Here is a 17662-nt window from a genome sequence, read left to right on the forward strand (position 1 = left end):
TGCTCTGCCTGCACCACCCTGCTACTGATTTAAACCGTGAAAAGTGCAGCAAGAGAAGGAATGAAGGGGAAGGCATCCTCAAGACAACTGCTTGAAATTTAATCCCCATGGCTGCTGCTCAACAGAAATAATACATTGGGTGCACTTGACTGCCATTACAACTTTTGTTGTCACAGAACTCGCTGGACTGCTTCACAGAATCTCAGGGTGATCACAAATTAACCAGAAGTTTGTGTGCTCACCCTTCTCCTCTTTGCAGGCTTCCACAACTCCACATTATGCAAGACCTTTGGGAACTGTGCTTTGTTCTAACCAAAGTAAATTAGCAAGCCATTATCTCAAACCATGATTTTGTTTAACCCACCTTCCTATTTCGTATATTTCTTTTACTTACATGTAACCTAGCAGCATCCACTGCATTTTCATAGACATCATCAAGATAAATTGGAAATACAGTTCTGTGCCAATACAAGAAGCAACAGTCACATTGTGCTTGGACTCTAGAAGGGAAAAGGAGCAACGTTACTACTGAGAAAGAAAGCAAAGAATTACCATTCCAACAGCAATGATCTCAAACAGAAATAACCTTATAATATAGCACACTTTCAAGCTGATGTTCACAAGTCACAGGGGTGAAAAAAAACAGTTTTTAAGAAACAAGAATGGAATTCATTCTTCAGGATGCTGAACTCTGTGCTTAAAGCCAAGTTTCATACTAAGTATACAAAATAATGACTATCACATATGATGATGAATAGCACTCTAGAGGAGACAAGAAGGTGGTGTATTGTGTCTACAGAATTTCGTTCCGTGGTATTACCTACCGCTCTTTAAGTTCACTGATTAAGGCCAGCTTCTTCATAACTACTTGGAGAGGAAGGAGCTCTTCATCTTTAAATGTTTTCTGAAAGGGAGAAAGGAAAGAAGGGGATAGACATGCAAGACCATCAATCCAATAATAATAACAGAAGTTAATTTTATGGCTGTGCCTTAATCACTGACTATGCAATTCCCTATGCGATTGCTGCTAACAGAAATGATAAATATTGCAATTATGGAAGGAGCTGATGTGCTTACCATTTGTGTGCCCACACTGAGTGCGAGGGAAATAATTAGTCGTCTCTGTTTTGTGCTAGGACCGTTGAGGGTGTTCTCAGCCAATACAAGAGCAGAGAGTACATCAAGGCGCTGTTCGCTGTACTTCTTGTCTGAAATAACTCTTTTCTTCATTTAAAAAAGCATAGAAGAGAGCATGTGGGGTTTAGTATTTATGGAAAATTCAACAGCAAATGTTGTATTGCATTTATGAGCCTACCACATTATTTGCATTTTTGGTCTCAAGGTCGAGCTAAGCCACATTTAATATACATATCATAATCTTACACAAATCTTAGCAAGAAAAGCTATCCCCAAAGTAGCCCCTCCCCCTTTATCCCAAATTAAGTATAGTCGGCACATTAATGCAACCCTGAAGTTACTCAGCTTTAGCTTAGACTCTAGGGAATATCCTTGCTACTTTCAAAATGCTAGTCAACAGTTTATCTGAGACTCTTCAGTACTAGCCCTTTTGAAACATGCAGGACTTCCGCCAGAGCACAGTTTCATTTTAACCTCAATGGAGTTTAAGCTGGAAACATCCCTAGTGCTACATATTATTATCGTCTGTGTGATCATTCTCTCCTTTGGTGATCATTCACCCATGTTCTGCTTCACATATTAACATCAACTTTGCAGTTGAGGAAACTCACCAAAGTGTTCAGTATGTGAGTAAGGATGAAATTCCATACATATTTTCTCAGCAATGTAAAACATACATTGACTGCATTCAGATGCAATAATCTATGGCTTAATATTATATAAATAATCCCCAGTCTCCCCCATCACCATGGCTCTTCTGGCACTAATTATAAGAAGGGCAATCAAAAACATTTACTTTCACTTTCAATTAACCGCAGTGTAGTGTTGTGTTTGACTCCTAAACAGCGGTTAATGATAACTATATTAGTCAACTGGCTTGTTTCCGTAAAGCACCATTAAGACTAACCAGTTTGTCCAGCTTCAGATATATAGCATTGACAAACAGAATTCCATTGAAAAACAGAAAGCTTCAAATCTCCTCCTCACAGTTGCACACTAGGAACCTGGAGCTTGTTCACATAATGACATATGACTGCTATCATCATCACTGCTTACCTCCCAACTATTTGACCTCTTTAGCTGGTTTCTATCACTAAAAATGCATAAACGAAGCAGCCCAACTGTTATAAAGCTACTCATTTTAACTATACCGAACAGTAAACTACTTACTGAAACTTTTTGCGTACCTTGGCTATAGCAATAGCATTAAGAGCCTGATGCTGTAGATGCTGAATTATGTGCGTTACTGAATCAGCGACAATCATACTTCTTCTGTAAAATGTATGTTGTATTGCCTGCAGTTGACCAGATTTCAGAACACGAGTTAACATCACAATTCTGTTATTTGAATCACATTATGCCTATTCTTCCATACAAAGAACTACTTTATCCAAATCTTCAACAGCTAAATTCAATATGAAATACAATTTGAATTTTTAACAAGGTAGCTATACTTGGATGTTCCATCAAAATCAACTTGCAGCTATATGTTAATATTCCCGTCAAAAGCAGTATGCTATATTTGCTGCTATGTCAGCAAGTACAAATCATGCTGGCATCACTGATAGCTATAATGAAGGTTTAGACCACAGTCAAATGCACATTTTAAAAGAGACCATTAGTGGCAACAGACCACTGGTGCAACTAAAATTAGGCATAATTGCTGCTGATTGTATCTATCAATTTCTAAAACATGCTTCCTCTAAAAGAACATGGGACCATTTACAGCAGATAGCAAAACAAACAACCATTGTGACTGGATCGGCAAAGGCAGAAAGATAACTGCATTATGTAGGAAGAGTAAGAACAGGAGTAAGAGCAACATATTCAGTCCTAATACCTAAACTATCTCTGAAGTGTCTTCAAAAGGTGCCAAAATGACAATACTGAGGGGGGTGGTCATATCTCCAGGAGTTCCACAAATGGAGTATCAATTGTATTAGCACAGAACTTCAGCTTAGGCACCCTATAGTGGTTTCAGAATTACAGTAAATATATTTTACCCAGAAAAGATGCAAATAAAGACAACTTAGAGACACAAAACGTATGGCTCTGGAGAGATGTAAACCATTTAGATAAGTATACTTTGCCTGAATTATTGTTTATATATTTTGTCTACCATCTTTCCAGCTCATAAATTAAAGCACGCAGGTCTTAACACACCTGCAAAAGGACTACTGCAAATGTTAGGGTCACCAAGGAGATTAATATTGCAACTTACTTTGAGAAGTTCCACAAGCCTGCACAATGCTTTCACTGAGGTTTTAGTCATTGGCTTCTGCATTGACATGTGCAGATTCATTGTAGTTTTAATGATGTTACTAAGGCTGTAAGCGTACAGAAACCCCTAGAGATAAATTGGGAGGGGAACGGGAATCACCATTACATCTCTACCGCATCATAAATATTTTTTTGTGTCCAAAATCGGTTCTATCACACACAAATACAGCTGTTCAATATACAATTGAATTAAACATTATGGAATTAGAAGTAAACAAGCACCAGCCTACTGAAACATGAACTATTAATCGATTTCCCGATTTCTACAATGCAAGAGATTTTATTCCTTCCTTGGTAGTCCCTTTTCTAGAATACCACAAGGCTGATTCAACCTTCACTCCCCATTGTTACACAGCAAGCAGGGAAGCCTGATAAAGCTTCTCACACAAGTTAATGTGGAAAGCTTTGAGCTTTCGCTAGTGAATCTCAACTTGGGGGAAAAGTGGAGTATAAATACGTTAAATAATAATTACTGATATAGGGAAACAAAACACAACCCCTATTTCCCTGTTTGAGAAGATGGCTTGGTTGAGATATTGCAATGTAGAATTGTTTAGCATTAAATGAACGAGTCTGGAATGAGCCTAGGGCTTCCCTCCTCTTGTAGGAAACCATGGTTGCCTGTTACATCCAAACAAGGGAAACTCTGGTTTGTGCTTATTCTACAACCAAGAAAAGTATATCATAGTTTACCAGTTCAGATATGACAGCAAACTATGATTTGTCACATGAGTAAGTGTGTGCAGTGATCAGTGTGGGGTGACAAAGAGTACTTTTTCCACACAGCATCAAGCCAGTGATAGGAATCATATCTGAACCAAGCCTATTAATCTGTGAAACAAAAGTTTGAAAATTGCAGTGAGCTAGCAAAATTTAATTTGATAATGCCAGTCATAAATAAATATATTCACTTAGGCTATATAAAGAAATTACTATATGTATTAACCTTACATTCATTAGTAAGCAACTGTAGTAATAGACCATTTCAGCCGTTTCTTCTTCAGTAAATGGTACTCAAGAAATATAAAGTTAACACTCTCTCTCTCTCTCTCGATACATATATATATATATATATATATATATATATATCACAGCATTTTCCAGCCATGTTGCTTTGGAACCTAGAACACACCTGTATAAAAACGTTGCACCTGTTAGTGAGATCTTCTGCAAACTTATCCATTTGTTGTTCCTTTGACAAAATAGATTCCATTTTCATCATCCATGAGCTCACAAAAACGTAATATGACTGCATCTCTCTGGAGAGAAAACAAGTAATGGTTATGTAATGGTTCAGTCAGATACAGCTTTAACCAATGTTAAAGAAGCTGAGCTGTGGTTTGAAACATCTGAATTGACATGCCATTGTTTGCAATGGGTCAAGAGCCATAGTTTGTTACAGGTTTATGCTATGATTTGGCACAATGCTCAACATAACTTCAGCCATCACTCTTCTTTAGGGGATTGTTGGGCCATGGAGACAAGTTACGAAGCTGAGTGCTTGTATGAAAAATAGCAGCCAAACAATGATTTGGGTTTTGAATTATGGTTAATGCAAATCACAATTTGACATGCCAAATTTCTGCCAGTGTAAATTATCCTGAAAATTAACTGCTTGGTGAGCTTGACTAATCGAAGCTGAATATATCAGGCTTTAAATAAAACACAAAACTGAGCCAGTGTAACAATTTATTTTTTGTATTATTTAGATTTCTTACCTACCCTTCACAGGGCAGCTTAAAACCATTTAAATATATAATATTAAAATAGGTTAGAATATTCAAGAGACTAAAGCACATGTCTTCAGCATTGGAATTTAATACCCTATTCCTGAATACTTTTATCTGGACACAATGGCCATGGAACATAAAACCCCCACCAAAAGAGGGGGGCTTGGATGTTTTCAAAACTGGAAAAGAACAGGAATGTCAATTAGCTCCTATTTTTTCAGTTTACAAATATTTTTGATTTACAGAGTAAGAGCCATACAGGTCGGGGGGGGGGGGAGGAAGAGCTCCCTACTCTTCAAACCTTACTTGGTAAGTGACTGAGCCTTCTGCTGTAGAAAAGTTTCTCTGTGTATTTTAATGGAATGAAAATTCTTCCTGTCCAGAAGCTTGGCAGCAGCTGGCACCTTCTGAATGAGAAAGTTGTCAGCAAACCAAATGATATTAGCTGTAAGTGTAATAGCTGGCACCTGGAGCAGCAACAGTAACATTTGGATGAAGGATGGAGGGGGTGGGGAGAGAAAGATATCATATTAGACTTGATACTGAAAACTGCTACACCACATTCACATATGTAGGATTGTCCTATAGGTATTTCAAGATATACATACATAGCAGGCCAGTTCTAAGCCCGGTTTTAAGTAATCTCACTTCATTTCGCATGAATGTTTGCATAGGATTTTAGGCTCTGCTGCCGAGTCTACACCCTGCAGCACCAACAGGGAACAGGATTATCAGAACATGTTTCGGAGATTAAGGAGGAGGAGGCGTAGCGGGACTGAACTAAGCTACACACAGTCCAAAGCATCTTAGGATTCATTCCTTGAGTACCAGAGCAACTAGAACAGGTATGACAACTATACCAATTCAGTGCATGCTACTTCAACAGCGAATGGGCATAAAAAGAGATTAGTGCAATCACTGCTAAATCCCTGGATAGAACAGTTTTGCTTTTTTAAAAAAGGTGGCTTACAGCATCTATGCCCATGTCAGAGCAAGGATGAAAAGAAACAGGTGTACCTCTCAATGTTTCATTTAAGATGAAATTCTGGGCAAATTTATTTTGAAGCATTGAAGGAAGCACCACTTATTTCTGAGTAAACATGGTTAAGATTGGACTGTTTGTGGTGGTTATTAGCCCGTGCATTACTCAGATGTAGGACATTGCAGTAACTAATGAGACCAAGGCCATACTTCCAGTTCCTCATCTTCTTCCTCAGACCATCATGCACTGCCTGCAGCTGACCAAAGATAAACCCCAACATGTGCAACCAGGGGTCCTAATTGTGACTAGGCCCTAAATGTGAGCAGGCGTTCACATGCTAGGGGTTTTCTTCAAACAACTGCACAAAATGAGTGGCTGTTTGAGGAAGGAGACTCAGCATTAAGAGGTGGAACTAAAAGCAGCCCTGCTCCAAGTAATCATAGCAATATCCTACATGTGAATAACACATGAATAGGACCATTATCAAAGGCAATATCTGCCCAAATCACACACTTGAAATTAATGGCAAAAATAGCAGTTTTTGACCACAATAAAATTATTGCAACATTCATTGACAAGGCAACTCGAGTACTATAAAGATAACATATTGTCGGTTCCTTTGCTATACACAAAACATAATTGTTATTCAGAAAGGACAACAAATGGAAACTATGAAAACAGAAAAAAAAAACCTAGCTAAATTATTTTAAAGCTGGAGTTACTAGTGAGAGCTTGTAACTAGATACTGTTACTATATTTTTATAAGAGGTTTTTATTTTTATGTTGTTTGTGAAATTTAATTATTAGAGGAAAATTACAAAATCTTCACCTTTTTGCAAATGTCCAGTAACGATTTGTAAAATTTCTTGTCTACTGTCCGAAAAATCTGAAAATGCAGTACAAACAGCCCACAAATTCCTACGTACTTATCTCTCTGGTCAATTTCTGAGGGTTCACCTTGTACAAATACACACAGAAAAGAATAGTTTTGAAGTCTGCCACTAGACAAACAATATAACAACTTTTACAAACAATAATGTCAATGCAAAGAAAAAAAATCCATCTTGCATTACCAAGCTTAGCTTCAACATTTGCAAAAATTGTGCGAATACTATGTGCGAACTCCTCAGCAAAAGTGCTGTTCTTCGACACTGACACTCCACCATTGAGGCAATCAAATTGTTGCTCTATACAGGCCTGAATGAGGACAAGAGAAACAAGAGTGATTTACAACATTAGTGCCATGGAGAACACGAGCACAACATATTAATAGATGATTGCAAATCAATCAGAATTCCATGATGGAGACAATTCAACTGGCAAGTTGTGCTTTATTTGGGTAGTGTTCAGTTCAAATGAAACCATACTGAAAATCTAATCAAAAGGCGATTAAGATTGATTCATTGACTGTTAATTGTCAGCTGAGCCCAGCACAAGTACCAATATGAGTAACCATTAATTTCAGTACAAGTAGCAGTTAATTTCAAAGTACAATAAAATAAAACCCAAGCACTTTTCTAACATAGTAAATACTGTTATAAGAAAATTATTAAAAGCTTATTTCTGCAATAAGAAACGTTACTGTTAATTATATATAAGGTAACAACAAAGGAGGCATCTAAAACTTTTGATACTTTTACTACAGATCACAAAAAAGACTCAGCTGCAACTTGACTGATTCTAGAAATATAGTACAGTGGTACCTCGGGTTACAGACCCTTCAGGTTACAGTTTTCGGCTTGAGCACCGCACCAAACCCAGAAGTACCGGAACAGGTTACTTCCGGGTTTCGGTGCTTTGCGCATAAGCGCCAAATTGCAACCCATGCGTGCGCAGAAGCAGCATTGTGGGTTGCGAACGCTGCAGATGGCGAACGTGCCTCTCGCATGGATCACGTTCACAACCCGAGGTTCCACTGTACAGGGCATTTGCTTATGCAATGGACATCTCCTGCTTCTCCTCCTTCATAGCTCCCTACATGCCCCTCATATATGGTCTAGAGGGTCCTCCAACCCACTAGAGGAGATCTGTGAGGGCTGCAGAAGAACGGAGAAGAGAGCACAGGAGATGTCTCCCAAATAATTCTGTGTGCCTTGATTTTTTTCTTTCCTTTTTCCTTTTTCCAAACTGCAGCTCTCTGCCCCACTTAGCAAGCTGCTTCTAATCTGAGGGAAGTTTCAAAAGTGATTTGCAATATGGAATGCTTTTAAAAGAAAACTGATCAAAAATTGCACTTGGTATATGCAAGCTCTTGGGTGCAGCTAAAGTAGCTCTTTGGCTCCCTGTCAGAATATATTAGATAAATAACTGAGGAGAGGATACCAACAGCATACCATTTAAAATTTAAACACACCAATTAAGCGATGACATTTTCAGAAAAGAAACATTTTACTCCATAAATCTTACAAACCACATCTGAACTCTATTAAGAAATAAGCTCTATTATTTATTATGTTACCTGGAATATCGTCCCATCCAGTAATTGGTTTTCTAGTTTTAATAGCAACTTTTCAAATGGCTTCAGCTTATCTTCCTGCACTCCAAATTTAGAAGGATTATGACGGACAGATTTTAGTAACCTAATAAAGCAATAAAAAATAAAAAATCTACTTAAAAGAAAGTCAACATTCCTAAATGTGTACGGGATGGAAGGAATTATTTAGGAGGAATAATCTGGAGGAGCAAACTTTGTATTCACACACTTATGAATGATGTGGGGGGATAATATCATATTTGAATAATATGAGCTGACCTAAGATTTTTGCTTGTTTCGTTTACAAAAAAGCCCTGGCACAACTTCAATCAGTGGCCTTGACTGCGCAGCTACACTTCTCGGACACAAGGCATTTGGGACTGCACTATGCTATGATTAGCCTTATTCCCAGGGGATTAATGAAGAAGAAAAATGCTTTCCTAATTACGGTGAAGGGTGTTAACCTTGATTGATTGATTGATTAAACCATCACACGCTTGAGCATTTTAACAACAGTTCACATCAGCTGGTCACTGTAGGAATAATTAGAAACATGCAATAAAAGCTTAATGTTGCTCCGGTTGGTGGCAAAATACAGGAAATTAAGGCCTGAATACCAGAGTTGCAAAACACACACTCGTGAAAAGGTGCGGTGAAGCATCAACATCTCTTTAAGTGACCACTGTATTGATGCTACTTTTATTTTTCTACAGTACCAGTGGAAATAAATGTAAGAATTTATCCACATACCTTTTGTACATAGTCCAGTGCTCTTTCAGGGTAGCATGGTTGTCTATTATCTCATCCAGGGTAAGTAAAACTGCCAGCAGTTCTCCCAGATGCTCATACATAGCCTGTTTGAAAAGGTATATATCCTGGATTTAGAGTGAAATCCTATACCCACTTTTCTGGAAGTAAGTCCCACTGAACTCAATGGGAGGTAACACTGAGTATATATGATTAGGATAGTGTCCCCAAGAAAATTATTATACAGGGTTGGTGTTCTTGAGATGTACAGGACCATAACAATAGGTTTTATTACATATTTTATTCACTATGCCAGAGGTTTTCAACTTTTTTGAATCCACAGCTCCCTTAACCATCTACATTCTTTCTGCGGCACCCCTGTGGGGCTCAGGAGCCCAGTTATGTCACCCCATGCCTAAAGAGCTGGCAGTCCCTCACCCTTTTCCAGCACCCTCCCTTGTAGAGTGTTCCCTCAGCCTCCTCTGGGCAGCCGCTGCCGCCGCCGCTGGTCTCTGAGCTGCCCACCCCATCCCAAAGACAGGTGCCTTCTCACACTTCCTCACATGCCTGGGACTTGTTTGCCCATTCCCAACAGCAAGGGCTGACAGACTGCCTGGCTAGGCTCCCTCGCCTGCTTGTTTGCTTACTTACTCCTGGGCTGCCTCAGCTCCTGGCAACCAGCACCCCCTGACCAGCCCCAGAGGCACTACATGCCTAGGGAGCTTGTAGCCAGGGCTGCTACAACAAACAGCTGTGCAAGCCTTGGGGAGACAGAGACATAAGAGGGCATCCAAGAAGGGAGGGAAGGAACAGTGTTGCCCGTGGCACCTGTGAACATCATTCGGGGCACCCCAGGGTGCCACGGAACACTGGTTGAAAACCACTGCACTATGCTGTACTGTAAGCCTAGCTGGCAAGAAAAGATCCCTGAAGGAATCAGGTGTCCTTAGCCTATTAAAGAACCTAGCACAATTTATTTTTATTATAATATTTGTAGATTTATTTCATTTTTTAAAAAATGCTTCCAAGTAAGGCAGATATCCAGATATCAAACTCCCAGGTAAAGAACCTACCAAGTTATGCAACAAAACAAGTCAAAATCCCTACAGAATTCTCACCTGAAAATGAACTCCTGATGTTTCTATAACTTTAGGTGCATTCCTGAAACACAAAATATTGTATTTCACACCATTTAACAAAAACATTTTAGAGCCTCATGCTTTTATTATTTATTTATTATTAACGTATTTATTACCCTCCCATTACCCTAAGGTCCCCAGACCTTTTAAATAAGCCCAACACAGTACTTAGTTTTGAACACGCAAGAGGTTTAAAAAATGATCACTTGAGAACCCGAAATACTGGAATCAAAGTGATAAATCACATTAAGTATTGCTAAATAGGCCTGTCCAAATTTTGGCCTAGAAACCTGAACACAGTCCAGAGGTCATATATGCCAAGTCCTACACACACGGGTTTTCACTCTGCCAGGCTATCATCAGCCACATGAATTTATTTTGTGCCCTACAGGCTGCAATCACTAGAAACTGGCATTCAGTTTGGTAGGTCACAAGTTGTACAGGTCTGTGATAGTAAAAGAGCTAATTATTCAGAAGTGAACACCTGCAGTAGCTAGTGACTTCAAATGGAACATCAAATGGAAATACTCATTAATCCAAAACAACCATGGTTTACATCCCAAAAGAGACAGGTGTCCTTTTAACAATACACACATGCCATATTTCAGGCACACATCCCATATTTCCTCCCCAACTCTGCAAAATTTAAGAAGCACATCAACATGCTGTATTTTTTTCATTTGCGTTTTCAACAAGTAAATTTAAAGGATAGTATTTTTTGCAGTAATTACTTGTTACTGGTATAAAGGGCAGCCAGCTGATGAACTACATTCATCACGACCTCGTAGCAGCGTGTCACGAAACAAGACAACTCCTGAAATGACAAATTTTGTACAGATTAGAAACCCCTTTCACACTAAATGAGATTATTTATCCATGGAATAGTTAGGGAAGTTAATGTAGCAAAACAGTCTTGTAATGAAACACTTGAACGCCCTATTAAAACCCAACCTGTCACAATCACAAACAAGAGAAAAAATATTCAAGGTTCCTAAATACCGCCATTGTAGTGCTTATTAGTAGTCTAGACAATATTAAGAACTAATAGGCAGTGTAATTTCAAAACAGATTAATGTCTGGAATGGTGAATAAGACCTCATCAGTTATGCAACAGCTGTACCAAAAGAATGTTTACTTTTACTGGCTCTGTAGCAGGAAAGTGATCAACAGTAAATGAGAACTCACACTAGAGAAACATTAACAATTACTATGTCAGCATTTTCTATCCACTGGAAACCACTAATAGTCTCATGTATTAGAAGAATGCAAAACGAAAGCAGGATTTATTTATTTTTTAATCTAAGTTCTCTGCAAATTCCCCTGACAATATCAGGTGAAACAGTAGGGAGCTATGCCAAAAGTGATCACCTAAACCTATGTGTGTCTAAAATAAAAGGTGGCGAAACACAAAAGATATCTCATTTCATTTCACTTTTAATTTATATACCGCCTTACTATACACAAAGCTTACAAGCTGAAGAAACAACAAAATAGACAGCAAAGTTCACACATGTAATAACAATCTGATCCAATACAAAAAGGTCACAATATACCGTATTTTCCCATGTATAAGACGCTCCCTACTTTTGGGGACCCCAAATTTAGAAAATGGGCATATGCACTATTCATGTATAAGATGCCCCAGATTTTTAACCTTATTTTAAAGTAAACCCCCCCCCAATCTTATACACAGAAAAATATGGTACCTATACTAAACACAGACACCAGATGTATAAAAGGGTTTTCAGAAAAAAACTGCTACTAGCCTGTTTTAGCACGAATCAAAACTTATCAAAAACCATTCTTCCCCTCTTATTTTAAGAGAAGTACATTGTGTACAGAAAAATGACAAGGTTTGAGCCATCGCAATCACCAGTTGTTGAAATTATGCCAGGCACAACAACATGACTTGTAAAAAACATAGGAAGTTGAGCAATTCAGATCCTGCTTTCAGTTTTTTAAAAAAAATATTCTGTAGTGGTTGGTTTCTTTCCACCAGAAACAATATTTTCAAAGTTTCTTGAACTAATAGCTATTTTAAAGAATGTTTCTCTTGAAATTCAGTAAATCAAACAATATACTTCTAGCAGGAAACACAACTAGTCTTATTCTGTATCTGAAGGTCAAGCATACTGTGTGTAGCTCTGCAATTTCCTTCTACCATCACTAGGGACAAAAACACAAGAAATTAAATTCTTGAGCAGGGGACCAGCAGAAAGGGGGTTGAAGATGAGCAGTGGCTGAACGCTTTCGCTGGCATACGTATGTCCACTCAAAATCCACTCCCTTTCTTTTCACCCCCCCCCCCGGGTTATTAAAGGGCCACAGATAGGCAAGCATTCACATCTTAGGGTGGCATTCAGACTTGCTATTTTCTGAACAGAAGTGCTCCTGACAGGTGAAAGGGGCCAATCTTCACTAATTCTCCCTTTGCTTTCATCCACACTACTTGGGTGGGTCCCACAACCCTATGGAACAGCTTTTGGGAAAGGCATGGTGAAAATACATCCTGCTTCCTTCAGCAGAATGTACTTTGGGCAGAGTTCTGGGCATGGGTAGTCCAGATCCATCTCAATGGTTTTAAAATAGCAACTTCAAAACTTGTGCTAGTAGAGCATTTTAGTCACATTGGGTACTCTTTAACAGTCACATCGAAATGTTAAAAAAAGTGGTGGCGCCACTGCTGGACTCAAGTACTTATACTCACATTGCTAGACTTTTCCTAACAGCAGCTTGAATTGCTACTGAAACTTTAAAAAACGAGGTGACCAGAGACTACACAGGGGCAAAAAGACTTGAGTGAATGTGACAGTATAAGCAACACAACTGGTGACAACTGTATAGCACTGACTCTAATCCACTAAAAGCCTGTGGTATAGCAAACATTTTAGAAGCAAATGATTATGAAGTCTATTGATCAGCACAAAAAAATACCATAGAAGTTGCAGAACTATGTCCCAGGTGTTACCTGTAAAAATGAAATAAATCTTCCCATTTGTATTTGGCCATCACCTTCCACCTTACTGGAATCCATAGCTTGAAAGGTAAAATGAGAGTTACAGGAATATTAGAAAACATATCGTTTACCTATTAATAACACTTAAGATGGCAAAGGGTGTTTTTTTTAGTCATAATTAAAAATATACTACAACAAAACTATGCATCATCAATGGATTCCAAATGAATGATTTATTAGAAAATGCTCATTTCATGTTTAAATGCTACTTTATCACCACCCCACATAAAGATTACCAATATTATCTATCAAAAAAGAAGAAACAGCAGAGAATTAAAAAAAAATATATCTTCAGAAGGTAGTTCACGTAGACAGGCATAAGCTGGTTCTATTTGACTGGATGTTTGCCAAACGATCATATACTTTTTGTGGCCCAAATCCCTAAGAATCATTTAGCAAATGACAAATTTCTTAGTGGAGATTATTTCTGTGTAGAAAAGCCCAAGCATCTAATGTATACAACATTAGAGTACGTTCACTGGATTTTGTGTATGTCATATGAGCATATAACAGCAAGCCCTGATTGCCAGTGGCTCCCCATAACACATAAACAAGATGCCCTGTACATCTTGTTTATGTGTTATGGGGAGCCACTGGCAATCAGGGCTTGCTGTTATATGCTCATATGGCAAAGTACATGTGGGAGCTTCTCCCACGTTGACTTTTCCCACCACTGCATCCCCATGGTGGAAGGAAACACACCTAACGAAGATTCTCCCTGAGCACAAGTACTCTGCCTGATACTAAATTTCCCAGCTCTATCTAAATGGCTTAGTATGCAAAGAGCCGGTGGGGGGGAATTACTGATAAAAATGTGAGTCTCGCAGCTGCTACAGCAATCTTTGCTTCCTGCCAGTGAGGAAGAAAATCAGAAGTGCCTTGTTTTAGTTTTGGCAGCACATCACTGTATCTTTCAAAAAGGATTTAAATACAAGCACAGCATATGAGAAGCAGCATCTTCCAGGAATTCAGTTTTAAGGTAAAGTTTATTTCCTGAAAGGTCATTAACAGTTTTCATCCTTTGTGAATATTACTGCTAATGCATACTAGAAGTTTTCCTTTTACTATCTAAATTAGAAACAGTTACTAGACTCTAGTTCTATAGGAACTTGTATCCTACAACCTCGGAAGGCCACTTCCTCCTTCAAAGCATGAATGAGCCCATCTTCAAAGGATTCTTATAGCAATGTGATCTCATTCATCATACTGGTGCAAGAAAGGAGACAGCAGCTTTTCCCTAAGCAGAAGAAACTATGCAAAACTGCCCAAAAGGATGTGATCGGGTGACTGCCATTTCTGTGCTCAACATCCTCTCCATTTTGGCAGTAACATTCTTTGAACACAAAGGCAGCATGGATCAAGGTCCCTCATGACTTCCTCTTCAAAGCACCCTCAGTATTTTAGCAAAAACCATTCTTATGGGTTAGTAGCTTTCTATTGGCATTAAAGCTTCCACTAAAGAATTACAATTTGATTCTGGCAGACAGTATTCAAAATCTATCTTACCTATGGCCTGTGATTGTTCATATAGCTAACAGACCACATATTGAACACCACTAACTCATTAAGCTTTACTTCAAATAGAACTACTCAGAATTGAGCACTTTCATCAATTAGATATATCAGTTCATTACTGCCAGACCATCCCCATGCAGAAGCAGACTGTTCACCCAGGAGAAAAGAAAAAAAAACCTCCATGTGACAGAAACCCCTCATACTTCACTGAGTCCCAATCCAAAGGGGGTTCCTTAACTTGAGATGGGTTTTTTTGTGAGGGCAGCCACTTCAAGAGTGGACCTTAAAAGTCTCTGTGTATGAGTGGCAAAGCCGCTCACACCTGTCTGAATCCTGGCCAAGGACATACCAATTCTATTGACCTTGCACATCACGCTGCCATTGAGCTGTATCAACAGAAGCCAAACATTTATCTTTTGCAACTGTTTAAGCAACTCTGCCAAATGCTCAAAGAGTTTAAAGGTAAGGTGAGTTGTTATCTGTGGCTTCAAATTTGGTTTCAAAACTAACCAAAGAAGAATTTTCACATATTAGCAAGATGGGCACAGCAACCTTGATGTGCAGAGCCCCAGCAGAGAAGTGTTTTGATAGCAGATGGGCACATCCACTGCAAGGGCTATGCTCCTGAATAGAGCTACCACCGTCAGTAGCACATTTTAGGCACCGAATAAGGCATTACTGGGGGAGCAAAGGACACTGGATCCAAGGCCCTTTTGTCAGTTCATGAGGTTCTATGTTTGCCTCCCCACCACTCAAAAAAAAATCATGCTAGCCTGGATTTTGGGATAGTAATTCCACCAGTGGTGGAACCAGTGGTGGCGAAGAAAGAAAGATGATCCATGCTATGGGGAGCAGAAGAGGAAATTCCTCCTCTCTCATACACCTCCTGGCTTGGCCATTGCAAATGAACAGGGGTTTGGAAGTGGTGGGTGATGTGGCCCCACCATCACACCCCACCATCACCCTACCTAGTAACAGTTCCTAGCTTGTGGAACACCCTACTCACAGAGATAAATCTAGTATTGCCATTGTATAGCTTTCACCATAGGCTGAAGATGCACCAGTGAACCCTGAGAGAACCCACCCTATTCTAACCTATCCTGGGACCTCATAGCAAATGATGTGCAAGAAATCCAACCAACAGCAGACTGAACTGTAAAGTACTTACCTCCTTCTCCATAAAACAGGAGGCCATTATAAAATTTTGTTCCTGCCTAGGAACAAAGAAAAGATTTTTTTTCTCTTGAATAAGAAGTCATAATATAGAAGGTGAATAAACTAGTTTCTAGAAAGCAGTTTGTAGTTGGCAAAATGAAGAGATATTTACCTCATATCTTAACTTTTTTATTTCACAGCAAAGGGCAGCATACACAGTGATTACTTTGTTTAGAACCTGGATAAATGAAATAGAAAAGCTAAATATTAGTGCATTTACAGCAATATCTATCTATCTATCTATCTATCTATCTATCTATCTATCTAATCTATCATCTATCATCTATCTATCTATATCTGCAGCAAAGGGAAAGATGGGGATCAGGCCAGGGCTAGCTACATTTAGCACATTCTCTCCCTAAAATATTTCCATTCAAGCTGATTATTAGAAGAACACGTGCCTGAGTTCCCTTTTTTCCTCCTCCCTTTCCGATTATTTCCCTTTTTGGTGTGTTTTAGGTTGTAAGTCTGGAGACAGGAACTTTGCTGTTTGTTGCTGATATTATGTAAACTGCTCTAGAAGCCTTTTCAGCTGAAGAATAGAGTAAAAAGGTTTCTGTAATACATATTTAAAATTAAGAACTTTACCTTGTTTTCTGTATTTATGAGTTCGAGTAAGGAAGACTGTTCATAAGGCAAAAGCTAAAATAAAACAAAATAATTGGTGATTTTAGGAAGCCAGAGACCTGCCACATTACTGAATAGGCTAAAATGTCCAATTACAGTTGACACAGCTGTTTCAAACAAAATCTTAAGTGCAAATATACAGGCGGATTATATATATATATATATATATATATTAAATTATGATAAAGGCAGTAACAGAGATTGTTTGCTTAAAAAGAAAAGGACAAACAAACAAACAAACCCTGTTCAACTCCTCTGGGGGAGGGGGAAGAACCACACAGAGCAGAACTACAAGATCTTTTTCAAATGTTATTTTTAGAAACATATTAACTAAACGACAGCTATCGCATGGAAAAGATCTAGCATACAATGACTTGTATGATTTCTAAACAGGCGCAAAGCTAGATACCACTAGGCACTTTTACTCGCCTTCAGAGACTCATGTACTCTGGCAGAAATGAAGTCAAGAGATTTTCAAGAGCAACTTTCTTTAATAACAATAATTTTGTTTTTTAGTGTAACAGGAACGTATGGTTTCCTGGAAGGCTTAAGTCCCATTTGTACTTATGGGCCTGGTGGAACGCTCTGCCTCATGAGACCAGGGCCCTGCAGGATCTGATTTCTTTCCGCAGGGCCTGTAAGACAGAGTTGTTCCGCCTGGCATTTGGCTTGGAGCCAATTTGATTTCCTCCCTCCCTCTCTTTCTTTTTTCTTTTCCTTCTCCTCCTGCAATGAGGCTACATTTTAATATTTTAATGTTTCAATATTTTAATGTTGTATTTTAATTTTGTTTTTAGTTGT

At 38.7% G+C, this 17662-nt stretch overlaps 1 protein-coding gene across 2 annotated transcripts in view; it reads right to left on the reverse strand.

Moving 5' to 3' along the window:
* The window catches only part of WASHC4 (WASH complex subunit 4), a 37217-nt gene that overhangs the window by 11660 nt on the left and 7895 nt on the right, over window positions 1-17662 (reverse strand). For both annotated transcript variants that reach the window (XM_083400197.1, XM_083400198.1), the window contains exons 3-19: window positions 16823-16876; window positions 16347-16412; window positions 16188-16233; window positions 13457-13524; window positions 11220-11302; window positions 10468-10510; window positions 9353-9456; window positions 8588-8708; window positions 7203-7326; window positions 6959-7086; window positions 5454-5614; window positions 4550-4676; window positions 3359-3484; window positions 2325-2432; window positions 1078-1224; window positions 825-904; window positions 395-500 (exon numbers count right to left, since the gene is read on the reverse strand). In XM_083400197.1, the coding sequence (XP_083256323.1) occupies window positions 395-500; window positions 825-904; window positions 1078-1224; window positions 2325-2432; window positions 3359-3484; window positions 4550-4676; window positions 5454-5614; window positions 6959-7086; window positions 7203-7326; window positions 8588-8708; window positions 9353-9456; window positions 10468-10510; window positions 11220-11302; window positions 13457-13524; window positions 16188-16233; window positions 16347-16412; window positions 16823-16876 (1692 nt within the window). The remainder of the gene's footprint in view (window positions 1-394; window positions 501-824; window positions 905-1077; window positions 1225-2324; window positions 2433-3358; window positions 3485-4549; window positions 4677-5453; window positions 5615-6958; window positions 7087-7202; window positions 7327-8587; window positions 8709-9352; window positions 9457-10467; window positions 10511-11219; window positions 11303-13456; window positions 13525-16187; window positions 16234-16346; window positions 16413-16822; window positions 16877-17662) is intronic.

Source organism: Podarcis tiliguerta (genome assembly GCF_965153285.1).
Source record: "Podarcis tiliguerta genome assembly, chromosome: 10".
NCBI lineage: Eukaryota > Metazoa > Chordata > Lepidosauria > Squamata > Lacertidae > Podarcis > Podarcis tiliguerta.